The sequence below is a fragment of the Heterodontus francisci genome, chromosome 37 (assembly GCF_036365525.1).
Source record: "Heterodontus francisci isolate sHetFra1 chromosome 37, sHetFra1.hap1, whole genome shotgun sequence".
Classification (NCBI taxonomy): domain Eukaryota; kingdom Metazoa; phylum Chordata; class Chondrichthyes; order Heterodontiformes; family Heterodontidae; genus Heterodontus; species Heterodontus francisci.
The window spans coordinates 15,746,080-15,773,758 of NC_090407.1; the positions used below are offsets into that span (position 1 = coordinate 15,746,080).

General features: G+C 44.8%; 1 protein-coding gene across 1 annotated transcript in view; it reads right to left on the minus strand.

Annotated features, from left to right (window-relative positions):
* LOC137351894 (uncharacterized) overlaps positions 1–27,679 on the minus strand; it is an 89,796-nt gene that overhangs the window by 14,066 nt on the left and 48,051 nt on the right. The window contains exon 3 of the mRNA XM_068016764.1: positions 21,332–22,077. Within this exon, the coding sequence (XP_067872865.1) occupies positions 21,332–22,077 (746 nt within the window). The remainder of the gene's footprint in view (positions 1–21,331; positions 22,078–27,679) is intronic.

The following is a 27,679-nucleotide window of genomic DNA, read 5'->3' on the forward strand; positions in this document are numbered from 1 at the left end:
CCATGTGGAGTCCGGAAGGCTGTAGAGTGTCTTCTTTGGCCTCCTTGTCTCGAGAGACAATGGGTAAGCACCTGGAGGTGGTCAGTGGTTTGTGGAGCAGTGCCTGGAGTGGCTATAAAGGCCAATTCTAGAGTAACAGACTCTTCCACAGGTGCTACAGATAAAATTGGTTGTCGGGGCTGTTACACAGTTGGCTCTCCCCTTGCGCTTCTGTCTTTTTTCCTGCCAACTACTAAGTCTCTTCGACTCGCCATGCTTTAGCCCCGCCTTTATAGCTGCCCACCAGCTCTGGTGATCGCTGGCAACTGACTCCCACGAATTGTGATCAATGTCACTGGACTTCATGTCGCGTTTGCAGACGTCTTTAAAGCGGAGACAAGGACTGCCAATGGGACTGATGCCAGTGACGAGCTCGCTGTACAATGTGTCCTTGGGGATCCTGCCATCTTCCATGCGGCTCACATGGCCAAGCCATCTCACGCGCCGCTGGCTTAGGAGGATGTATATGCTGGGGATGTTGGCCGCCTCAAGGACTTCTGTGTTGGAGATACGCTCCTGCCACCTGATGCCAAGGATTCTCCGGAGGCAGCGAAGATGGAATGAATTGAGACGTCTCTCTTGGCTGACGTACGTTGTCCAGGCCTCGCTGCTGTAGAGCAAGGTACTGAGGACACAGGCTTGATACACTTGGAATTTTGTGTTCTGTGTCAGTGCGCCATTTTCCCACACTCTCTTGGCCAGTCTGGACATAGCAGAGGAAGCCTTTCCCATGGGCTTGTTGAATTCTGCATCAAGAGACAGGTTACTGGTGATAGTTGAGCCTAGGTAGGTGAACTCTTGAACCACTTCCAGAGTGTGGTCGCCGATATTTATGGATGGGGCATTTCTGACATCCTGTCCCATGATGTTCTTTTTCTTGAGGCTGATGGTTAGGCCAAATTCGGTGCAGACAGCCGCAATCCTGTCGATAAGACTCTGCAGACACTCTTCAGTGTGAGATGTTAATGCAGCATCGTCAGCAAAGAGGAGTTCCCTGATGAGGACTTTCCGTACTTTGGACTTCGCTCTTAGACGGGCAAGGTTGAACAACCTGCCACCTGATCTTGTGTGGAGGAAAATTCTTTCTTCTGAAGACTTGAACGCATGTGAGAGCAGCAGGGAGAAGATTATCCCAAACAGTGTAGGTGTGAGAACACAGCCGTGTTTCACGCCACTCAGGATAGGAAAGGGGTCTGATGAGGCGCCGCTATGCTGAATTGTGCCTTTCATATTGTCATGGAATGAGGTGATGATACTTAGTAGCTTTGGTGGGCATCCAATCTTTTCTAGTAGTCTGAAGAGACCACGTCTGGCTTTGGTGAGATCAATGAAAGCAACGTAGAGGGGCATCTGTTTGCGGCATTTCTCCTGTAGCTGGCGAAGGGAGAACAGCATGTCAATGGTGGATCTCTCTGCTCGAAAGCCACACTGTGCCTCAGGGTAGACACGCTCAGCCAGCTTCTGGAGCCTGTTCAAAGCGACTCGAGCGAAGACTTTCCCCACTATGCTGAGCAGGGAGATTCCACGGTAGTTGTTGCAGTCACCGCGGTCACCCTTGTTCTTATAGAGGGTGATGATATTGGCATTGCACATGTCCTGTGGTACTGCTCCCTCATCCCAGCACAGGCAAAGCAGTTCGTACAGTGCTGAGAGTATAGCAGGCTTGGCACTCTTGATGATTTCAAGGGTAATGCCGTCCTTCCCAGGGGCTTTTCCGCTGGCTAGAGAATCAATGGCATCACTGAGTTCCGATTTGGTTGGCTGTACGGCCAGCTCATCCATGACTGGCAGAGACTGGACTGCATTGAGGGCGGTCTCAGTGACAACATTTTCCCTGGAGTACAGTTCTAGGTAGTGTTCCACCCAGCGGTCCATTTGCTTGCGTTGGTCAGTGATTGTGTCCCCTGATTTAGATTTGAGGGGGGCAATCTTCTTGATGGTTGGCCCAAAAGCTCTCTTAATGTCATCATACATTCCTCTGATATTTCCGGTGTCAGAGGCCAGCTGAATATGACTGCATAGGTGTTGCCAGTAGTCATTTGCGCAGCGCCTGGCTGTTCTTTGTGCAGCGCTTCTGGCTGCTATAAGTGCTACGGATGTTAACTCGCTGGGGCCTTTCTTGTAGTTCAGCAGTGCAATGCGCTTAGCGGCTATGACAGGTTCCAGCTCTTCAATGTGAGATTGAAACCAGTCTGCATTCCGCTTCACACGTTTGCCATAGGTGGTCATTGCTGAGTCATAGATGGCGTCTCTGATGTGAGCCCACTTGGTCTCTGCATCCCCTGTGGGAGTGTTTTGAAGGGCTTTTTCAAGTGAATTTAGAAACTTATGTAACAGCTGTGGATGAGAAATTCTGCTAGTGTGGATGCGCGGGCGGCCCTTCTGCTTGGAGTGATGCAGCTTCTTTGGTTTGAGGCTAACCTTGCTGCACACCAGGGAGTGGTCGGTGTCGCAGTCCGCACTGTGGAAGCTGCGTGTGATTTGAACGCTGTTTAAAGCGGCTCGCCTTGTGATGATGAGGTCCAGCTGGTGCCAACGACGTGATCTTGGGTGCCTCCAAGAAACCTGGTGACAGGGTTTAGTGTGAAAGAATGAGTTAGTGATGCAGAGGTTATGATAGGTACACAACTCAAGCAGTCTCTGTCCATTCTCATGCATCCTACCAATGCCATCGCACCCAAGGCAGGAGGGCCATGAGTCATGGTCGGCCCCAACCCTGGCATTAAAGTCCCCCAGCAGGAACAGGTGTTTGGTGTTGGGGATGCTTCTAATGATATTATGGAGTTCCTCGTAGAACTGGTCTTTAGCTTCAGGTGGGGAGCAGAGTGTTGGAGCATAGATGCTGAGTAGGTGTACTAGACCAGAGGCGGTGAACAGTCGGATGGACAGTATGCGTTCTGAGCCATTTGAGGGTGGCTCTATCATGCTGAGCAAACAGTTTCTGATGGCGAAGCCCACTCCATGCTGTCTTGGTTCCTCAGGATCCCTACCCTGCCAGAAGAAGGTGTAGTCTTGCTCTCTTAGAGATCCGCTCGCAGGGAGGCGTGGCTCCTGAAGTGCTGCAATGTCCACATTGAGTCTACTGAGCTCGTTGTTAATGATGGCGGTCTTCCGAGAATCGTTGATTTGTGTAAGGTCTTCCGACAGGCCAGGACACATAGTTCTGACGTTCCAGCTTGCAAAACGAAGGGCTGGTACCTTCTTTCCTTCTTTGGTCGTGCTGTTTGGTGCGGTATTACAGTCCACTTGTCGGGTAATGACCCTGAGCTCCAAGCACCCATTGAAGCAGGTGGACTGTGGCGGGACAGAACCTTACTGACCGGGGGCTGCCCGGTTTGAGGTGGGCAGTAGCTGTCCAGTGAGATGCGATGACCTCTCCCACCGACAAAGGCAACCTGTGGCGCCCAATCTCTACGCCAATTGAGCTGGACTTATAACCCATAACTGCTGCCTTCCGTGTTGATTTGGTCGCTGTGGTGACTATGGAGTGACCTCTCCATGGCACATGCCTGGGCGGATGAATGGAGGTTGTGAGTTGCCCAAGCGTCAAAATCCCCCTCTCGACCTTCCTGGTGGGGTCCAAAGGAGTGCAGAGCACGACGTTTGGCACTGGTATGGCTGCAGGAACTGCCGGAAACATGCCAAAGGTGACACATGACCGCCTTCGGGATTCCGCTCCGGATTTTCTGTTAGGGTTTACTCCCTTAGCCTTGGTCTCTCCCGAGACGCCTACAAGGCAGTGGGGTTGTAGAGTGTCTAATGGAAAGAATAGGTGCTGAGCCTCAAGCTTACATTGAGCTTCAGTGGAACTCCACAGTCGGTAGAGAACAGAAAGAACAGCATGAGAGCAAGGTGGAGAATTAAAATGACAAGCAATCAGAAGTGTGGGGTCATGCTTGCAGACTGAATGGAGGTGTTCTGCAAAGCGGTCACCAAATCTGTGTTTGTTCTCCCCATTGTACAGCAAACCGCATTGTGAGCAGCGAATACAGTACATTAAATTGATAGAAGTACAAGTAAATTGCAATTTCACCTGGAAGGAGTGTTTCGGACCTTGGAGAATGAGGAGCGAAGGGGTAAAAGGGCAGGTGTTGCATCTCCGGTGCTTGCATGGAAAGGTGCCATGGGAAGGGGAGAGGGTGTTGGGAGTGATTAGGAGTGAACCAGGGTGTCACAGAAGGAACAGTCCATTCAGAATGCTGAAAGGAGAGGGGAGGGTAGATGTATCTGGTGGTGGTGGAAATGGTGGAGGATGATCCGTTGAATACCTGCTGAATATTTCCAGCATCTGCAATATTTTGCTTTTGTATCTGGTCCAAGGCCCTCTGTTATCACTTGTATATGTCTCATCTGATCTCTGCTATGCCTATGTATCACAAATTCTCTTTGTCCATTTGAATATGCTTTTAGGTTGCTGCCTCAGACCTGAGCCTGTTACTTCTGTGTCCATTTTTTCTTGGGTACTTTGTTTTCCCCTCCTCCCATCCTAATCCCAATCCATCCCTGCCCATCAACTTTCCTGTTCTCTTGTCTGAATCTTCCTTGGATAAGCCTACCACAACTCTCTATACCTCTCCCGTTAAAAACTACAGACATTACATTAGGTCCCGCCAAAAACTCTGTACTGTTGCCATGAATTCCATCCCACTCCCCAGCCACCGTTTCAGGTTCAACTGGATTTATTGCAGTTTCAGTGCCCTATGTGACCCTTAGCTGAGCTTCCAATCCAATATATTCTCAATCACTAAAACGCCTGTATCCACCACTGCCTCAGCCCATCAATTCCTGGAGCCCTCATGTAAAATAATTAAGATAGTATATGTTTTACTAATTCATAAGAAATAAGAGCACAAGTAGGTCATACAAGCCTGCTACACCACTTAATAAGATCATGGCTGATCTTTGATATAACTTCACTTTCCCACCTGATCTGCATAGGAGTTTAAAAATCTATTGATTTCATTCTTGAATATATTTAATGACTGACCATCCACACCCGTGGGGGTAGAGCATTCCCAAAGACTCTCCACTCTGAGTGAAGATATTTCTCATCTCAGTCCTAAATGGCTGACCCTTATCCTGACACTATGCCCTCCAGTTCTAGACTCCCTAGCCCTCTCAGAAATTTATCTTGTTCCAATGAGATAGGAACATAGGAGCAGGAGTAGGCCATTCAGCCCATTGAGCCTGCTCTGCCATTCATACGATCATGGCTCATCATCCACTTGAATGGCTTTTTCTCTCACTATCCCCATATCCCTTTATGTCATTTGTATTTAGAAATCTGACAATCTCTACTTTAAACATACTCAATGACTGAGCTTCCACAGCCCGCCATCCCAGGAACAAGTCTGGTGAACCTTCGTTGCACTCCCTCTATGGCAATATCCTTCCTAAGGTCAGGGGATCAAAACTGCACACAGTACTCCACGTGTGGTTTAACCAAGGTTCTATACAATTGAAGCAAGACTTCACTACTCCTGTACTCAAATCCTCTTGCGATAAAGGCTAACATACCATTAGCTTTCTTAATTGCTTGCTGCACCAGCATGTTAGCTTTCAGTGACTTATTGACGAGGACACCCAGGTCCCTTTGTACATCTACATTTTCTAATCTGTTACTATTTAAGAAATACTCTGCACATCTGTTCCTCCTACCAAAGTGGATAAACTCACATTTTTCCACATTATATTCCATCTGCCACATTCTTGCCCACCCACTAAGTCTGTCCAAATCCCCTTGAAGCCGCTTTGCATTTTCCTCATGACACACATTCCTACCTAGTTTTGTGTCATCTGCAGACTTGGAAATATTATATTTGGTCCCCACATCATTGATATATATTGTGAACAGCTGGGCCCAAGTACTGATCCCTGAGGTACCCCATGCCTGCCAACGTATGAATGACCCGTTTATTCCTAATCTCTGTTTTCTGCCTGTTAACCATTCCTTAATTCATGCCAGTATATTACCTCCTATCCCATGTGCTTTAATTTTGCTAACCAACCTCCTGAGGGGACTTTATCATAAGCCTTCTGAAAATCCAAGTATACTACGTCCACTGACTTCCTTTTATCAATTCTGTTTGTAACATCCTCAAAAAACTCCAAAAGGTTCATCAAACATGATTTCCCATTCATAAATCCATGTTGACTATGCCCAATCAGATTATTATTATCCAAGTATCCATTTAACACATCCTTTAGAATAGATTCTAACATTTTTCCTACTACTGATGTAAGGCTAACAGGTCTGTAGTTCCCTGTTTTCTCTCTCCCTCCCTTCTTAAATAGTGGGGTGACATTTGCTACCTTCCAATCTGCAGGAACCGCTCCAGAATCTATAGAATTTTGGAAGATGATCACCAATGCATCCACTATCTCCATAGGTACCTCTAATATCAGGTGCTAGGAACTTATAAGCTTCAACCCCATTAATTTCTCCAATACAACCTTCTTACTAATACTAGTTTCCTTCAATTCCTCATTCTCCCTAGTCCCTTGGATCTCGAATTCTGGGAGATTTCTTGTATCTTCCTCAGTGAAGACAGGCACAAAGTAATCATTTAGCTTCTCTGTCATTTCTCTACTCCCCATTATAAATTCTCCTGACTCTGCCTGTAATGGACCCACATTTGTCTTAGCCAAATGTTTCCTTTTTACATACCTATAGAAACTTTTTACAGTCCATTTTTATGTTTTTTGCTAGTTTACATTCATATTCCATTCTCCCTTTCTTTACCAATTTTTAGATCTTCCTTTGCTGTATTCTAAAATCCTCTCAATCCTCAGGTTTACTACTATTTCTGGCAACTTTACAGGCCTTTTCTTTTAATCTTATAGAATCCTTAACTTCCTTTGTTAGCCACAGTTGACTGCTTTGCTTTTGGGGTTTTTGTACCATGAAGGAATGTATAGTTGCTGAAAACTATGTATTAATTATTTGAAGACTATCCATTGTCTATGTACTGTCATACCTTTTAATGTATTTTCCCAATCCACCTCAGCCAATTTGCCCCTCATACCTTCATAATTTCCTTTGTTCAAATTTAACAGCTTCAGATTGAACTACCTCATTTTCAAACATAATGTAAAATTCTATCATATTATGGTCACTCATCCCTAAAGGTTCTTTTGCAACAAGATTAATTAGCCCATTCTCATTACATAATATTAGATCTAAAATAACCAGTTCTCTAGTCAGTTCCTCAACATACTGCTCTAGAAAACCATCCCTAACACACTCCAGAATCTCGTTCTCCACCCATAATTACTGTACCAAGCATGCTACATGCTTCTCTAATCTGATGAATACCATGCCCCACATTACCACTACTGCTTGTGGCCTATAAACAACTCCTACCAATGTTTGCTGCCCTGTGCTGTTTCTTAGCTCCACCCAAACAAATTCCACATTTTGTTCTTCCGATCTGAGATCCTCCCTAACTAATATACTGATCCCATCCCTTATTAGCGCAACACTACCTCCTTTTCCTTTTTTCCTGTCCTTCCTATCTGTCGAATATCCTTGAATATTCAGTTCCCAGTCTTGGACACCCTGTAGCCAAGTTTCCGTAATGGCAATTAGATCACACCCATTTACCTCTATTTGTGCCTTTAAATCATCTACCTTGTTGCGAATCCTACGAGCATTCAGGTAGAGTGCCCTTAACCTTGTCCTCTTGACATTATTCTGCATTCTAAACCTCGTTGATGCTCGCCTTTGTTTTGCCTGCCTTCTAATGTCGCTTGCTACTTTTCTACTTCCTGTGACCAGCTTTACTTCCTTCCAGTTTGAGCTACCCCTCAGTTTCCCACCCCGACAAGCTAGTTTAAACCCTCCCCAGCAGCACCAGCAAATCTCCCTGCAAGGATATTAGTTCCGGTCCTGTTAAGGTCTAGCCCCCATGTCCAACTTGTACAGGTCCCACCTGCCCCAGAACCAGTCCCAATAACTCAGAAATGTGCTGCCCTCCCTCCTACACCAATTCTCCAGCCACGTGTTCAATCGATCAATCCTCCTATTCCTGTGCTCACCAGCACGTGGCACTGGGAGTAATCCTGAGATGACAGCTTAGGAGGTCCTGCTTTGTAATTTCCTTCCTAACTCCCTAAAATCTGATTTCAGGAAATCATTCCTCTTCCTACCTATGTCATTGGTACCAATTTGGACCACAACCTCTGGCTGTTCACCCTCCCCCAGAAGGATATCCTGCAGCCACTCTGTGACATCCTTGACCTGGCACCAGGGAGGCAACATTTGAAAATGATGTCAAGTTTACTGCCGCAGAAACACCTGTCTGATCCCCTGACTATTGAATTCCCTATCACTATTGCACTTCCACTCTTCTTCCTCCCCTCCTGCACAGCTCAGTCACTAGTGGTGCCACGACTTTGCTCTGGCTGCATTCCCCTGAGGAACCATCGCCCTCACCTATTTCCAAAATGGAAAACTGATTAGCAAGTAAGATAGACTCAGGGGACTCCTGCACTGCCCGCCTGGTTCTCCTAGACTGCCTGGCAGTCACCCATTCTCTCTCTGCCTGTATGCTCCTAACCTGCAGTGTGACCACCTCCCTAAATGTGCTATCCATGTAGTCCTCTGCCTTGCGAATGCACAACAGTGACTCCAGCCGCCGTTCGAGTTCCAAAACCATGAACTCAAGCTTCTACAGCCGGTGACACTTCCTGCAGATGTGTTCGTCTAGGACACGTGGTGCGTCCACGACTTCCCACGTACCACAGGACGTACATTCCACTTGGCCGGTCTGACCTGCCATACCGTAACTTTAAAAACTATGTATTACAATTAGAAGTAGAATAACGTACCAGTTACTCACCAATCAGCTTCTTCCCCTGTACCGAAGAGAGAGGCTGCTACTGGAGGTTGAAAAAAGGTGTAAAAATAAAGGAGCCCCTCCCTCACGCACCAAACTCCCACTTCACACTCTGTGCACTCAAAGTAGCTCAGTGCAAACAAATTTATTTTCTCTCTTAATTTATAGTTCCCCTCCTTATTGAACTCACTCACTTACCAAACTCCCTTCTTCACTCCCTATGCCCTCCAGCAGCAGTCAGTTCAGACAAGCAGCACTGAGAGTCCCCTGAATTGATGCTCCCTGTAAACAATGCTGTGTTGGCTCTGCTAGAGCTCAGAAGCCAGTTTAAGCTAGCTACCTAATTAACTAGCGACAGCTACTCTGACAGCTTGTATATCCCTGTTTAAAACTGTAAAAAACCTAACTTACCTTATGACTTAAACAGTAATTTCAATTAATTGCTAAATTTGAACAAAACAAAAACTAGACTTCAGAGAGATTAAACCTTAAAATCCACTCACTTACCAAACTCTCCTCTTCACTCTGGACCCTCCAGCAGCACGCAGTGCAGACACCTCTGATCACCTCTCATTCTTCTAAACTCTAGGAAGTATAGGCCCATTCTACTCAATCTCTCTTCATAGGACAACCATTTCATCCCAGGAATTAATCTAGTTAATTTTCATTGCACCCTCTCTAAGGCAAGTGCATCCTTCCTTAAGATATGAAGTCCAAAGCTCTGCACGGCATTCCAGGGTGTGGTCACACCAAAGCCCTGGACAATTGCAGCAAAACTTCCTTACTCTTGTACTCCAAACACATTGCAATAAAGGCCACCATATCATTTTCCTTCCTAATCGCTTGATGCATCTACATTTTTTAAAATTAATTCACGGGATGTGGGCGTCACTGGCCAGGCCAGCATTTATTGCCCATCCCGAATTGCCCTCAAGAAGGTGGTGGTAAGCTGCCTTCTTGAACCGCTGCAGTCCATGTGAGGCAGGTACACCCATAGTGCTGTTAGGGAGGGAGTTCCAGGATTTTGACCCAGCGACAGTGAAGGAATGGCGATATAGTTCCAAGTCAGGATGGTGTGTGACTGGGAGGGGACCTTGCAGGTGGTGGTGTTCCCATGCATTTCCTGCCCTTGTCCTTCTCGTTGGTAGAGGTCACGGATTTGGAAGGTGCTGTCTAAGGAGCCTTGGTGAATTGCTGCAGTGCATCTTGTAGATAGTACACACTGCTGACGCTGTACGTCGGTGGTGGAGGGAGTGAATGTTTGTGGATGGGGTGCCAATCAAGCGGGCTGCTTTGTCCTGGATGGTGTCGAGCTTCTTGAGTGTTATTGGAGCTGCATCCATCCAGGCAAGTGGAGGGTATTCCATCACACTCCTGACTTGTGCCTTGTGGGGAGTCAGGTGGTGAGTTACGTGCCGCAGAATTTCTAGCCTCTAACCTGTTCTTGTAGCCACGGTATTTATATGGCTATTCCAGTTCAGCTTCTGGTCAATAGTAACCCCTAGAATGTTGACAGTGGGGGAATTCAGCAATCGTAATGCCATTGAATGTCAAGGGGAGATGGTTAGATTCTCACTTGTTGGAGACGGTCATTGCCTGGCACTTGTGTGGCGCGAATATTACTTGTCACTTATCAGCCCAAGCCTGCATATTGTCCAGGTCTTGCTGCATTTCTACACGGACTACTTCAGTATCTGAGGACTCGTTAATAGTGCAGAACATTGTGCAATCATCAGCTAACATCCCCACTTCTGACCTTATGATTGAAGGAAGGTCATTGATGAAGCAGCTGAAGATGGTTGGGCCTGGGACACTACCCTGAGGAATTCCTGCAGTGATGTCTTGGAGCTGAGATGATTGACCTCCAACAACCACAACCATCTTCCTCTATGCTAGTTATGACTCCAACCAGCAGAGAGTTTGCCCCCTGATTCTCATTGACTTCAGTTTTGCTAGGGCTCCTTGATGCCATACTCGGTCAAATGCTGCCTTGATGTCAAGGGCAGTCACTCTCACCTCACCTCGAGTTCTGTTCTTTTGTCCATGTTTGAACCAAGGCTGTAATGAGGTCAGGAGCTGAGTGGCCCTGGCGTAACCCAACCTGAACGACACTGAGCAGATTATTGCTAAGCAAGTGCTGCTTGATGGCACTTTTGATAACACCCCTTTCATCACTTTACTGATGATTGCAAATAGACTGACGGGGCGGTAATTGGCCGTGTTGGACTTGTCCTGCTTTTTGTGGACAGGACATACCTGGGCACTTTTCCACATGTCCGGGTAGATGCCTGTGTTGTAGCTGTACTGGAACAGCGTGGCTCGGGGCACGGCAAGTTCTGGAGCTTCAATACTATTGCTGGAATGCAGTATCCAGTGCCTTCAGTCGTTTGTTGATATCACATGGAGTGAATTGAATTGGCTGAAGTCTGGCATCTGTGATGCACGGGACTTCAGGAGGAGGCCGAGATGGATCATCAACTCAGCACTTCTGGCTGAAGATTGTTGCAAATGCTTCAGCCTTATCTTTTGCACTGATGCGCTGGCTCCCCCATCATTGAGGATGGGGATATTTGTGGAGCTACCTCCTCCAGTTCGTTGTTTAATTGTCCACCACCATTCATGACTGGATGTGGCAGGACTGCAGAGCTTAGATCGGATCCGTTGGTTATGGGCATAGTTTAGTTCTTTCTATTGCATGCTGCTTATGCAGTTTGGCATGCAAGTAGTCCTGTGTTGTAGCTTCACCAGGTTGACACCTCATTTTGAGGTATGCCTGGTGCTGCTCCTGGCATGCCCTCCTGCACTCTTCATTGAACCAGGTGTGGTCTCCTGGCTTGATAGTAATGGTAGAGTGGGGGATGTGCCTGGCCATGAGGTTACAGATTGTGATTGAGTACAATTCTGCTGTTGCTGATGGCTCACAGCGCCTCATGGATGCCCAGTTATGCATTCACTGCATTACATGTTAACTTTGTGTTTCGTGTAAATAGTTTTCATCATTTAAATGATATTCTGTTTCTCTATTCTTCTTACTCAAGTGAATAACCTCACATTTTCCCACATTATACTCCATCTATCACCTTCTTGCACACTCACTTAACCTATCCCTTTGCAGATTGTTTATGTCCTCCTCACAGCTTACTTACCCACCTTCTTTGTATCATCAGCAAACATGGATACATTACACCCAGTCCCTTCATCCAAGTTATTAATATGGAATGTAAATAGCTAATGCCCCAGCACTGATCCTTGTTGCATCCCACTACTAATAGCCTACCAACCTGTAAATGACCTACTCTGTTTTCTGTCCTTTAACTAATCCTCTATCTGTGCCAATATATTATCCCCAATCCCATGAGCCCTCATCTCATGTAACAACTTTTCATGTTGTACCTTATCAGAATGCCTTTTGAAAATCCAAATATACTAATCCACTGGTTCCCCTTTACCCTGCCAGTTACATCCCCAGAACAGTCCAATTGATTTGTCAAACACTATTTCCCTTTCATAAAACCATGTTGACTCTGCCTATTGTTTTGATTTTCTAAGTGCCACTTCCTTAATAGATTCCAGTACAACTGATGTCCGGCTAACTGGCCTGTAGTTTACTGTTTGCTCCCTCCCTCCTTTCTTGAACCGGTGTTATATTTGATTTCCTTTTATATTGTTAGTGGTTTTTCATAAAGTCATCTCATAGAAGTCATCTTGAAAATCATAATAGAAAGAAATAACACATTTGAAGCAGAAATTGGTGAAACACAGTCTGGATTTAGACCTGGAGTAGGAACAAGACAGTGAAAATCTAGAAGTAAACAAGAACATTTACAAATGCTTTATAGATTATGAGAAAGCGATCGATTGTGTTTATCACCAAAGGTTAATAGTCGTGTTGCTGAAATGTGACATTGACAGTAAAGATGTGATATTTATCCAGAGCCTGTATTGGGACCAAATAGCGAGCATCAGGCTAGAAGATGGACAATCAAATATATTTAAAGTGAAGAGAGGAGTAGGACAAAGCTGTGCACTGTCGCCAAAATTATTCAATCTGTACACAGAACAAATATTCAGAGAATTAGATGTACTTCCAGGTGTTAAAATTGGAGGCGAGAACATAACAAACTTGCGATATGCTGACGACACAGCACTACTTGCAGAATCAGAAGAGGCCCTAAAAAAAATCGTAGATTGAGTAAAATCTAGAAAGGTTAGAATATGGATTGAGTATGAACACCAAAAAGATAAAAGCGATGATAATTAGAAGGAATACATTAGAAGAGGCCAGAGTGAAGATTGAAGTGGATGGTGTCACATCGGAACAAGTAGATATCATTTGTCCTAAATAGACAAACTTAACAGAAGATGGTAGATTCAATGCCGAAGTCAAAAGAAGGATAGAGATAGCCTGAAGTAATTTTGTGAAGATGAAGGATGTGTTAACAAGAAAGCTCAAGCTTTTAACAAGGAAAACATTCATAAGATGACACATTCTGTCCACTTTCCTGTACGCCTCAAAAACCTGGACAATAAGTGAAGATTTGTGGCAGAAAATCGAGCCCTTTGAAATGGGAATGCCAAGACGTATGCTTAAAATTCCTTAAAGAGACCATAAGACAAATGAAGAGGTGCTTGGAATTGCAAGAGCAAAAAGAACTCTTAAAAAATGACATCCAGAAAATAAAATGTCAGTATTTCAGACACAATCACAGCCCTAGTGGGCAAAATGGAGGACAGCAGAAAGAGGGATCAACCTAGGCATAGTTGGATGATGGACGTCACAGAGCAGTTGCAGGCGAGCTACAGTTGATGTATGAAGATGGCGCAAGATAGGCAAGCGTGACGTATCATGACAGCTCATGGTAGGAGTAGCTACAAGCAGCAGCAGGTTTTTCATATTCCATTTTAGCCCTTCTAGTCACCCTATCATATCCCCACTACTCTCCTTTGATTCCTCATGCGTATCTTTAGTACTGTTAGCCTATTATATGCCTCCATTTTAAGTTTTAGTTTATTTTTAATCTCTTGATTAATCTCAACCCTATCCTTTAATGCTTCCCCACTTTTACCTTATTAGAATATCTTGTACTCTATCTGCATCATATTTGACAATTACATATTGCTGATTCATCACTCTGTTTGATAACATATTTGCCTCTGGCAGGGCCCAAAAGTCCTGCGCTTGGTGTCCATTCTGTGGGCCCACAATGAAATGGGACGAAAATGGGGAATATCTGTAGGCTATTGTAGCAAAGAGAGAGAAGGAGCAGCCTAGACCAATGTTGTCCTAACACAAAGATCACACACATCCACTTCTCAAGAGTAGCACTATCCCACTTGCAATTTCATAGTGTTAATCTGTCTGATATACACATTGTTTTTGCCTGACTGCAGACAGAATCACTAATATTCCTTTCCTATCAGCAACAAAGTCATGTGGATCCTTTAAAGAGATGTGTTTGCAAAAAAGATCTTTGCCAAATCTTTCTCTGTTCAGGGAGGGAAGAGTCATGCAATGATACCAATGACCAGAAACATTCCATCATGTGTTGCCACACGTATGTTACTGAATTGAATATTTATGAATAAATGAAGAAGTCTGCCACAAAACATTTTCATGCAGAGCATCCCTTTAAGGTAGAACAGTGTGTAATTTAGGTGAAAACAAAATGTCACTTTGGCGACGATGTGTGCAGAAAACCAATGGAGAAAAGTATAGAATCAGTGTACAAAGAGTTTTAATTCCACTAAACCCCAGGATTTATTAGTGAGCACTGACCTCAAACCCAATTGTTATAGCACATAAATTCCCAGACATAGAAGGTATATAATTTCCTTTGAGCATTTTTCCCCCAAATATGTGTCCTTTGGTTTAGCTTAAAGCCTGTACGCTCTGCTGTGCAAGCTAACTACTGTGAGTGGGATAACCCCACGTTAAACTCTGTGATACAAGCATCAATCAACTGCTCCATCGTGTGGCACACAATGTTATAAGGTTCCCCATTCCTACCAGTGGAGTGAAAAGATAAATATCTCCACCAGCAAGGCTGATCAAAAATCTCTGTCGTCAAATACAGCTTGCCTCATGAGTTGAGATGTTTATTACATCATGCAGTTAACTACAACCTATCTATCCTGTGAGGCAACTATGGAGTGACCTCTCCATGGCGCACTGACACGGAACACAAAGGTCCGAGTGTATCAAGCCTGTGTCCTCAGTACCTTGCTCTATGGCAGCGAGGCCTGGACAACGTATGTCAGCCAAGAGCGACGTCTCAATTCATTCCATCTTCACTGCCTCCGGAGAATACTTGGCATCAGGTGGCAGGACCGTATCTCCAACACAGAAGACCACGAGGCGGCCAACATCCCTAGCTTATACACACTACTGAGTCAGTGGTGCTTGAGATGGCTTGGCCATGTGAGCCGCATGGAAGATGGCAGGATCCCCAAAGATATATTGTACAGCGAGCTCGCCACTGGTACCAGACCCACCGGCCGTCCATGTCTCCGCTTCAAAAATGTCTGCAAACGGAACATGAAGTCCTGTGACATTGATCACAAGTCGTGGGAGTCAGTTGCCAGCGTTCGCCAGAGCTGGCGGGCAGTCATTAAGGCAGGACTAAAGTGTGGCGAGTCGAAGAGACTTAGCAGTTGGCAGGAAAAAGACAAAAGCGCAACTGTATAACAGCCCCGACAATCAAATTTTTCTGCAGCACCTGTGGAAGAGCCTGTCACTCTAGAATTGGCCTTTATAGCCACTCCAGGCACTGCTCCACAAACCACTGACCACCTCCAGGCGCTTACCCATTGTCTCCCGGGACAAGGAGGCCAAAGAAGATCTATCATAACACTTTTGTGTGGGTAATTTTAACTTCTGACAATACGCAAAACTCACAATATTTGGAAACAAAAATCTAGTGTGGTGTCTTTTTAATTCATTCTTGGAATATGGGCATCACTAGCAAAGTCGGCATTTAGTACCCACCCCTAGTTGCCCTGAAACGGCAAGGGTAGTTAAGCGTCAACCACATTGGTGCAAGACTGGAATTGCATATTACAGGGTAGCTGATGCAACGTCAACCATTTTACACTATCAAAAGTTACTATTACTCCTGTTTTGAACTGTGCTTCTAACAAGTATTTCAACTCCATTTCTTTGGCCTGTGATGCAATTAAACTAGTGTGAAGTTCAAAAGCTTTCACACCATTCCCTTCATCAAATTCCATGAGAGAACATTAAGGGCATGTGTAAGATGTAAGCTTGCACACAATACAAAAGGCACTTTTACACCCACTTGGCTGTGTACAAGCAAGAGAGCAGCACTTGTAGGTTTTCATCCCACATGCGCAGTGGTTAGCACCGCAGCCTCATAGCTCCAGCGAACCGGGTTCGGTTCTGGGTACTGCCTGTGTGGAGTTTGCAAGTTCGCCCTGTGACCGCGTGGGTTTTCGTCGGGTGCTCCGGTTTCCTCCCACAGCCCAAAGATTTGCAGGTTGATAGGTAAATTGGCCATTATAAATTGCCCCTAGTATAGGTAGGTGGTAGGGGAATATAGGGAAGGTGGGGATGTGGTAGGAATATGGGATTAGTGTAGGATTAGTATAAATGGGTGGTTGATGGTTGGCACAGACTCGGTGGGCCGAAGGGCCTGTTTCAGTGCTGTATCTCTAAATAAATAAAATAAATAAATAAAAAAGATCCAGACCTGGAACATGCATATGCGCATAACAGTCCTGGGGTTCTGAAGTAAAATCCATGGAGCTTTCTTTGTAGATTTATGAACCCCATGAATGCATTATACACCCACATAACATGGTAATAGAAAACTCTCTATTGGTTACCAATGCATGTAAATAACGTGAATTTAACAGGCTGCTGGGAAGAGATCGGGAGTGATGGTGCTAGGGCAAATCATAGAATAGAGGCAGCCATTCGGCCCACTGTGTCTGTGCCAGCTCTTTGAAAGCGCTTTCCAATTAATCCCAGTCCCCTGCTTTTTTCCCATAGTTCTGCAATTTTCTCCTTTTCAAATACATATCTAATTCCCTTTTGAAAGTTACCATGGAATCTGTTTCAACTGCCCTTTCAGATAGCATATTCCAGATTATTTTTTAAAACTTGCTGCATTAAAAAAAAATTCTCCTCCCTGGATGTTTTGCAAGTTATTTTAAATCTGTGACAGGCTTCGCTCCTGCCAAATTCTTCTAAATCTGAGACTGGCTGCTCTGCTGTATTTTGAATGCAATATGAATGGAAGATTGGTTTCTTTCAGTATTTCATACCATGTATTTAGTTTTGTTTTCCATAGAGAGGAAGACGTAGTTTGTGTTATACGCTGAACCTTCAGATCAAGCCCCCGATTAATCTGTCTCTTTAAAACACATAAAACAGATACACCTGACCTGTACAAAATAATACCAAGAAGTAACTCTGGTTGATAAAATGACCGCTGATGAAACACAATGTCTACCAGTTCCACCAGTGCCAATGTGGCCACAGCCATTTTCTTCTCATTCATTTTTTGGTAAACTTCCATAATAACCACAAGAAAACTGAAGAAAAATTAGCGGAAAAAACTTACACCAAATACTGTTCAGCCACCACCCCTGTGCTCACTGACCTACATTGGCTCCCAATTCGCCAATGCCTTGATTTTAAAATTCTCATCCTGATTTGCAAATCCCTCTATGGCTTCACCCCCTCCCTGTCTCTGTAACCTCCTCCAGCCTTACAACCCTCTGAACTCCCTGCACTCCTCCAATTCAGGCCTCTTACACATCCCTAATTTCCTTCACTCCATTATTAGTGGCTGTGCCTTCAGCTGCATCCACCCAAAGCTCTAGAATTCCCTCACTAAACCTCTCTGCTTTTTATCACTTGTAATATCTCCTTATGTGACACTGAAAAGTGCCTTGGGACATTTCACTACATAAAGGCTCTTTATAAATGCAAGTCATTGTTGAAGAAAATCAGGTGCAAAAAAAAAAATGCACCAAGCCCTGAATCAGCCATACATGGAGGTTGATTTGAAAACTTTCATTGGGCCTAGTTATCTGATCACTGCCATTCTATAACTATTGGGGTCAGAAGGGTCTCTTATAGTCGTCGAATAATCTCAGATTATTCAACATTTTGAAGCCGCACTAGAAGAATTTAAGTATCCCCGATCTAAAATGAATTTGGTGACTCAAATCCCTCGGTCTTTGGGGATCGATTAAATCTGAGGCGCCGACATAGCCCGTCACAAATAATCAAGGGCTCAGACTTTATTTCCCAGACAGTGATTAGCTTCTGCTCCTCTGGTTCTGTCATTAAAGTGAAGATGGGATTTCTGTCAGCTTTCACCCTCCTGCAGATTGCTCGAGGAGCTCCCTCCTGCACACATTGATTAGCTGAGGCTGACAGAAGGTCTAACCGAGATAAATATACTTCTGTTTAGCCTATCAACTTCCTATTTTATCTACAGCTGGAAACTAGACTATTTTTCAACCTTAAAACGTTCCCTGACTGACCTTGAAAACATATTTTCCTTCACAAATAGATTTCTTCTGCTGTTCTTAAAAATAAAAATCCTTACATGAAATCCAAAGTACCAACTGGAATTTCCACTGAGTACAAAACCAAAGGTACTGTGGAATAAGGGCACCTGAACTCTTCTGGGGTATTTTTGGAGGGACTGAAAAGAGTGAGTCAGAGGAAAGTGAAGGTATCCATACTTTCAATTGAAAGACTTAAAAGTTTAAAAGATTTCTTTTGAAGCCAAAGTTCCTCAAAAAGACTTTCAAAAGGAGTTAATCTCGGTCGTGCTCCTAATTTTGTATACTGCTAATACCTACCATGCTGCTAAGGTCGATCATGTCACTGAATAAGTAAAAATATTGATTAAGCATTAACGTACCCCCACCCAAAGTACCAATAATCATCTCTTTAAAATCTCTCTAAAACTGGCACATTTTTTAAAAAAGAGCTTTATCACCAGCTTCACTGTCTGCATTTCCTTATTCTCCTTTAAAGTCAGTCATGATCCTATCATTACTAATTTGAAAAATGTTTTTTTCAGAATGAGTCAATGAATAATTGTTTTTATTTTAAACTAAAAATTCATGTTTTGTGCAATCAAGGTTTAAATATTCTATTCATGACTGTGCAAACAGAGTTTAAAGGATTACACTGTGTGAAGGAGCAGTGGTGTAATACCTTCTGGCCCCTCCTCTGCCTCTTCTTCCCCTCTCCTCAATGTGCTGAATCATGCCGAGGTCATTCCAAAACACTGCTGCCTGTGTCCTAAATCGCACAAAGTCCCGTTCACCCATCACCCCTGTATTTGCTGACCTACTCTGGCTACCAGTTAAGCAACGCTCTCCATGGTCTCTCCCTTCCCTGCCGCTGTACTCTCCGCCAGCCGCACAACCCTCCAAGATATCCACGCTCCTCTAATGCTGACCTCTTGAGCATCCCTGATTTTAAATCGCTCCACCACTGGTGGCAGTGCCTTCAGCTGTCAAGCTGTAGAATTCCCTCCCTAAACCTCTCCAACTGTCGACCTCACTTTCCTCCTCCAAGACACTTGTTAAAACATACCTCTTTGATCAAGCTTTTGGCCACCTGCACTAATATCTCATGTGGCTCAGTGTGAAATTTTGCTTTACAATAGCCCTGCAAAGTGCCTTGGGGTATTTCATTATTTTAAAGGCACTTTCTTAAAAACAAGTTGATGTTGGGCTGTTCATGGATGCCTGTATGCCATCCAGTGTCTCATCCAAGTGGATGCTCTTAATATGTGAACCTGGCCAATGAGTGACAGGCATATTTGACTGCAGGATGTATCACTGTCCTCAAGTGATGTCACATGCAGGGGTTGCAGAATAATATCCCCTCTCCTTACTGGGAACTTATTAGCACTATCACACTGACTGGGAACTGAACCTAGGATCTTTCTAGCTTGCCTGGGTCAGTCACTCAGGGAAACCATAAACTGTCTTTTAAAACAACTTAAAAGAGGTCTACAAGAGCAACACACTGAGGATATTTGTAATCTAAAAAAACAGAAACTGCTGGGAATACTCAGCAAGTCTGACAGCATCTGTGGAGAGAGAAACATAGGTAATGTCAGACGAAGGGTTGTCGACATGAAACGTTAACTCTGTTTCTCTCTCCACAGATGCTGCCAGACCTGCTGAGTATTTCCAGCACTTTCTGTTTTTATATTAAGAGATCTACATAGATAAAAGTTGGACATAACTGATTTGGTGACACAGTGGCCTAGAAATCAGCTTCGACCAGTTTTGAAGCACAAAATGGTCATAGAGAATAATCCCTGAACCTGAAGACAGAGGCCCCATGCTTGCAACACATTGATCCTCATACTCATCTAATTGTGGTGCCTCTACACACAGCTCACCAATGTCGGAATTCAATTTTGGGCCACCTTTCTGTCCGGCAGCTGCCCTCAGTTAAGTCCAGGGTTGGAGGGGGCGGGGTGGAGAAGGAGAAAGGAGAATGGGAAATGGTCGATCATGGCCAGCGGGAGTCCTGTACAGACAGGAGGAACACTCCAGCTCCTCCTGGCACCCCATCAGTTAATTTTTTTTTATTACACGTACCTTTTCACTGGCTAGACCACATCCAAATTAGGAATACCAGAGGCAGGCTCTGCTCAAGACAGCCCAATTTGGCAAAGGAGTTGTTAAACAGGTGGTAGGCCCCTCATTAGCATATGTAAGGTGCCTAAAACCAGTTCTGGGCAGTTACCCCAAAGTCCTGAAAAATTAACAAATTTTGGTTCAGACGTTTTACAGGCGTTGTTGGGCGCAAGGCACTGGACCCCTAAAATGGGCCTGTTACACCCATTTCATGCCCCTAAAAGGGACTCAACAATGTCTAATTTCTACCTGTGTGTGTTGTTCAATGTGTTCTGGGTAGGACACCAGTTCACACCTGATCTCATCCATGTGGGTGAGCAAAAACCAAGCATAGCCCCCACTGAACCAGGAAGGAAAATCTATATTAGCCCAGGCGTATGCTAGCACAGCTTTTAGTGGCTGATACAACAGTGGCTTTAACTGAGGCTTGGGACAGGGTCAGCCAGGTGATTAACAAATGCAGACCAGACCTGAAAAGGTAAAGTAGAAGAAAACCCAAATAGAATTCCCAGAACATTTTACAGAATGATTTTAAAAAAACACTGAAATTAGCAAGGATTTGGTCACAACTTTCTTTTCTTACTCTATTTTCCTTCACCCAAAAAAAAGAATTTTTTTTAACTGAAAAAAACAAAATATCTTTAAAAAGAATGACACTCGGGAGTTATACAAATGTTGCTCTCCGTAAGTGCTGACAAAACTGAAAGCCAGGGCAGGGTAAAGTTTTTGAAGAATGGGCCAGATTAAAGGAATTCAGGAAGTGAAGAAGATCAAAAATAATCAAAGCTAGGAGCAAAAGCACATAAACCTACCCTGCAGGAAATGGGACAAGGCACATTGGACAGCTCTCCAGATCCAGTTCCCTTTCCACCTGCCCATCAGGCCTCTCTTTATTGACAGCACCTTCTGCACTCATCTTGCTGGTGGCACAGAACCCACCCGCTGTGAATGAATGGTCCGGACATTCCCCTGTAAAATCAGCATTGTCCTTCTCAGCATACAATGTCTCTCTTGTCATTTTGTGCTGTATTGTTTTCCCTTTGTGGGGCTTCGCATTGGACTGTAATCCAAGCACTGATTGCTTTGGTTCCCTTTCATTTCGAGACACAACGGGACAGTGAGTAACATCAACTGGCTTGTATCCTCTGCCATGTCGCTGATCCACTGGGTAAGATTTCTCATGTTTACTTGCAGCAAGCTCTGTTGGACCTGCTCCAAAAACATCTCCAGATTTTACATTTCCCAGATAGCCTGTTGCCCATCCATTGTCATTTTCCTTTGTAAAATCAAGACACTTGGCCGCATCTATACAAGATAAAATGCCTTCACTCTGCAATGTCTCTGATAAAGAAAGGTGGAATTTGCCCATTTGGGGATCGGTGATATCCATCATCTCCCCATTACTGGTAGCATCATCTCCCCAACAGGAGAACAATCGAGATCTGTGCTTTACTTCCAGAGCCACTGCTTTGCATGCAGGTGGAAAAGGTATCCATGTAAAAATATCTTTTTCTGCAGAAATGATCTCTGTGGTGACACGTTCAGAGCTTTTGAGGATCTGTTATGGAATAAAGTGAAATACAGTTCAGGTTTACCCAACAAGCCAGTGTCTGCATCATGCACATACAACAAATGGTATTACTGGTCCCCAAGAAAGGAAATCATCCGTATGGCAGGAAAAATACTCAACACAAACTATATTCTCTCCCCACTTCATGCCTCTTCGACAGAGAGAAATGCTCCCTTCCAAATCTATCTGTTTACTCGCTCCTTTCCCGAATATAGTGATTCATGATGCAGTATTTCCACTGATGCCAACAGCCTCCCAGCAAACTGCTCAAATGGCAATTGTGGGCATCATTGGCTTTATCTGTGATGCTCACGCACAAAGGCTGGCCATGTGGATGAGGTAATACAGGGCTGGCAATACTTGTGCATGTACTCTCCAGAGGAATCAGTGCCTTTGGGAGTGAAGGAAAAAAAAGCCTTGAAAGCTGCTGATCCAGCAAATAAAAACATACAGAGAAAAGGCCTAAATGTTCATAGTTTGCTCATGTCCACAAAATGCTACATGGGGTTTCATATCAGTGCACTGTTGGTTGCCCTGTCCCACCATGTCAACATAACTTGCCCTGGATTTTCCAGTTACTTTAACATCTAGTTCAACTTTACTGTGTTACACAGGCTTAGCATATATACTGTATATATTATGTAACACACTCCATATTACAGAAACATAATACTATATATGAACATATACACTTCACAACATATGCAAGAGCTGTAATTCTTTCTTTTTTTCTTTTGGGCCTCCTTATCTCGAGAGACAATGGATATGCGCCTGGAGGTGGTAAGTGGTTTGTGAAGCAGCGCCTGGAGTGGCTATAAAGGCCAATTCTGGAGTGACAGGCTCTTCCACAGGTGCTGCAGAGAAATTTGTTTATCGGGGCTGTTGCACAGTTGGCTCTCCCCTTGCGCCTCTGTCTTTTTTCCTGCCAACTACTAAGTCTCTTCGACTCGCCACAATTTAGCCCTGTCTTTATGGCTGCCTGCCAGCTCTGGCGAATGCTGGCAACTGACTCCCACGACTTGTGATCAATGTCACACGATTTCATGTCGCGTTTGCAGACGTCTTTATAGCGGAGACATGGACGGCCGGTGGGTCTGATACCAGTGGCAAGCTCGCTGTACAATGTGTCTTTGGGGATCCTGCCATCTTCCATGCGGCTCACATGGCCAAGCCATCTCAAGCGCCGCTGACTCAGTAGTGTGTATAAGCTGGGGGTGTTGGCTGCTTCAAGGACTTCTGTGTTGGAGATATAGTCCTGCCACCTGATGCCAAGTATTCTCCGAAGGCAGCGAAGATGGAATGAATTGAGACGTCGCTCTTGGCTGGCATACGTTGTCCAGGCCTCGCTGCCGTAGAGCAAGGTACTGAGGACACAGGCCTGATACACTCGGACTTTTGTGTTCTGTGTCAGTGCGCCATTTTCCCACACTCTCTTGGCCAGTCTGGACATAGCAGTGGAAGCCTTACCCATGCGCTTGTTGATTTCTGCATCTAGAGACAGGTTACTGGTGATAGTTGAGCCTAGGTAGGTGAACTCTTGAACCACTTCCAGAGCGTGGTCGCCAATATTGATGGATGGAGCATTTCTGACGTCCTGCCCCATGATGTTCGTTTTCTTGAGGCTGATAGTTAGGCCAAATTCATTGCAGGCAGACGCAAACCTGTCGATGAGACTCTGCAGGCACTCTTCAGTGTGAGATGTTAAAGCAGCATCGTCAGCAAAGAGGAGTTCTCTGATGAGGACTTTCCGTACTTTGGACTTCGCTCTTAGACGGGCAAGGTTGAACAACCTGCCCCCTGATCTTGTGTGGAGGAAAATTCCTTCTTCAGAGGATTTGAACGCATGTGAAAGCAGCAGGGAGAAGAAAATCCCAAAAAGTGTGGATGCGAGAACACAGCCCTGTTTCACACCACTCAGGATAGGAAAGGGCTCTGATGAGGAGCCACCATGTTGAATTGTGCCTTTCATATTGTCATGGAATGAGGTGATGATACTTAGTAGCTTTGGTGGACATCCGATCTTTTCTAGTAGTCTGAAGAGACCACGTCTGCTGACGAGGTCAAAGGCTTTGGTGAGATCAATGAAAGCAATGTAGAGGGGCATCTGTTGTTCACGGCATTTCTCCTGTATCTGACGAAGGGAGAACAGCATGTCAATGGTCGATCTCTCTGCACGAAAGCCACACTGTGCCTCAGGGTAGACGCGCTCGGCCAGCTTCTGGAGCCTGTTCAGAGCGACTCGAGCAAAGACTTTCCCCACTATGCTGAGCAGGGAGATTCCACGGTAGTTGTTGCAGTCACCTTTGTTTTTATAGAGGGTGATGATGTTGGCATCGCGCATGTCCTGGGGTACTGCTCCCTCGTCCCAGCACAGGCATAGCAGTTCATGTAGTGCTGAGAGTATAGCAGGCTTGGCACTCTTGATTATTTCAGGGGTAATGCTGTCCTTCCCAGGGGCTTTTCCGCTGGCTAGAGAATCAATGGCATCACTGAGTTCCGATTTGGTTGGCTGTATGTCCAGCTCATCCATGACTGGTGGAGGCTGGGCTGCATTGAGGGCAGTCTCAGTGACAGCATTCTCCCTGGAGTACAGTTCTAGGTAGTGCTCAACCCAGCGGTCCATCTGTTTGCGTTGGTCAGTGATTATGTCCCCCGATTTAGATTTGAGGGGGGCGATCTTCTTGATGGTTGGCCCAAGAGCTCTCTTCATGCCATCATACATTCCTCTGATGTTTCCGGTGTCTGAGGCCAGCTGAATATGACTGCATAGGTGTTGCCAGTAGTCGTTTGCGCAACGCCTAGCTGTTCTTTGTGCAGTACTTCTGGCTGCTTTAAGTGCTGCGGATGTTAAATCGCTGGGGGCTTTCTTGTAGTTCAACAGTTCAAGAGCTGTAATACTCCAGTGGATATTCTATAATGGACTATTTGTAATAAAGTCTACATGGACTCAGTAAGGCTTTTGATAAGGTCCCACATGGGAGATTGGTTAAGGTGGTAAGAGCCCATGGGATCCAGGGTAATTTAGCAAATTGGATCCAAAATTGGCTTAGTGGCAGGAGGCAGAGGGTGATGGTCGAGGGTTGTTTTTGCGAGTGGAAGCTTGTGACCAGTGGTGTACCACAGGGATCGGTGCTGGGACCCTTGCTGTTTGTAGTGTACATTAATGATTTAGACGTGAATATAGGAGTTATGATCAGTAAGTTCACAGATGACACAAAAATTGGTGGTGTCATAAATAGTGAGGAGGAAAGCCTTAGATTACAGGACGATCTAGATGGGCTGATGGAATTTAATCCTGAGTAATGTGAGGTGATGCATTTTGGGAGGACTAACAAGGCAAGGGAATATACAATGGATGGCAGGACCCTAGGAAGTACAGAGGGTCAGAGGAACCTTGGTGCACTTGTCCATAGATCACTGAAGGCAGCAGCACAGATGGATAAGGTGGTTAGAAAGCATATGGGATACCTGCCTTTATTAGCCAAGGCATAGAATATAAGAGCACGGAGGTTATGATGGAGCTGTATAAAACGCTAGTTAGTCCACAGCTGGAGTACTGTGTACAGTTCTGGGCACCACACTATAGGAAGGATGTGATTGCACTGGTGAGAGTGCAGAGGATATTCACCAGGATGTTGCCTGGGCTGGAGCATTTCAGCTATGAAGACAGACTGAAAAGTCTAGGGTTGTTTTCCATGGAACAGAGAAGGCTGAGGGGGGACATGATTGAGGGATACAAAATTATGAGGGGCATTGATAGGTTAGATAGGAAGAAACTTTTTCCCTTAGTGGAGGGGTCAATAACCAGGGGGTATAGATTTAAGGTAAAGGGCAGGAGGTTTAGAAGGGATTTGAGGGGAAAAAAAATTCACTCAGAGGGTGGTTGGAATCTGGAATGCCCTGCCTGTAGAGGTGGTAGAGGCAGGAACCCTCAACATTTAAGAAATATTTAGATGAGCACTTGAAATGCCATAGCATACAAGGCTACGGGCCAAATGCTGGAAAATGGGGCCTGTTTCTGTGCTGTATAACTATATGGCTCCATAAAGATGGGACTCATGTAGCACTCTTATGTATTTAACATACTTCACACACAACACCTACCTATATTATATAATAGCACACTCTGTTAGAGGTATAACAGCCCTTTTATTATATAATAGCACACTTGGTATAGCATATGAAATATAAAAGTCAAGATGTAATGGAGAATCTATCTAAAACCTTAGTAAGATCACATTTTGAGTATTGTATGCAGTTTTGTACTCTACAGTATAGGAAAGTTGTTGAAACAACAGAGGGGTTACAGCACAGATTCAGTGGGAGGTTTTGCAGTGTGACGTGTTCTGGCTGTGCTACCCCCATCACATCCCAGCGAATTCCGCACCAGATTCACCCTAGTTTTTACTTCTTGGCCCGGTGTTGATCATATGAGGCTGATAGGTGAGAGTCCTGTCCAGCATGACACCCAGGTATTTTGGGTGAGGGTCATGGTTAAGTTGCCTTCCACAGAAGGAAGAATTGTGTGCTCTCTCAGCAGCGTGCTGTTCAAATGGAACACCAACACAACAGTCTTGTCTGGACTGGGGCGGAGGCACCAGGTTGCTTGCTTCCTCGAGCATTGCTGCCTGCATCAGCAGTGCTCAGTCACTGAGACAAAATTCTGGTATTTGGTGCAGGGCATGTCCACCATACAGATGCTGAAAAAGGCTGGTGCGAGAACTGACCCCTGTGGCCAACAATTGTTTGGCATCAGTGTTTAACTGGTCTTGTCAATAATATACATGTGGAATGTACGGTTGCTTATTAGGATGGTGATAAGCCTTAGGGTTTTGCAGAATTTAATGATTGTTAAAAGCTTCAGTAGCAGGCCCTAGTTTACTCATAAGAACATAGCAGGAGTAGGCCATTCAGCCACTCAAGCCTACCCCGCCATTCAATAAAATCATGGCTAATGTGTCCCAGGCCTCAACTCCTCTTTTGGGCCTACTCCGCATAACCCTCAACTCCCCGAGATTTCAAAAATCTACCTCCTCATTAAATACATTTAGTGACCTAGCCTCCACAACTCTCAGGTAGAGAATTCCAGAGATTCACCACCCTCAGAGAAGAAATTCCTTTGCCTCTCAGTTTTAAATGTGTGCCCACTTATTCTGTAACTATGTCCCCTAGTTCGAGATTCCCCCACCAGTGGAAACATATTCTCAACATCCACCCTGTCAAGCCCCCTTAAAATCTTATATGTTTCAATAAAATCACCTCTCATTCTTCTAAACTCCAATGAATAAAGGGCTAACCTGTTTAGTCATTCTTGATAAGACAACCCCTTCATCCCAGGAATCAGCCTAGTGAACCTCTTCTGAACTGCCTCCAACGCTAGTATATCCTTCCTTAAATACGGGGACCAAAACTGTATGCAGTACTCCAGCTACGGCCTCACCAACACCCTGTACAGTTGTAACAAGACTTCCCTATTTTTAAACTCGAACCCCCTAGCAATAAAGGCCAAAATTCCATTTGCCTTCCTAATTGCTTGCTGCACCTGCATGCTAACTTTTTGTGTTTTATGTACAAGAACACTCAGATCCCT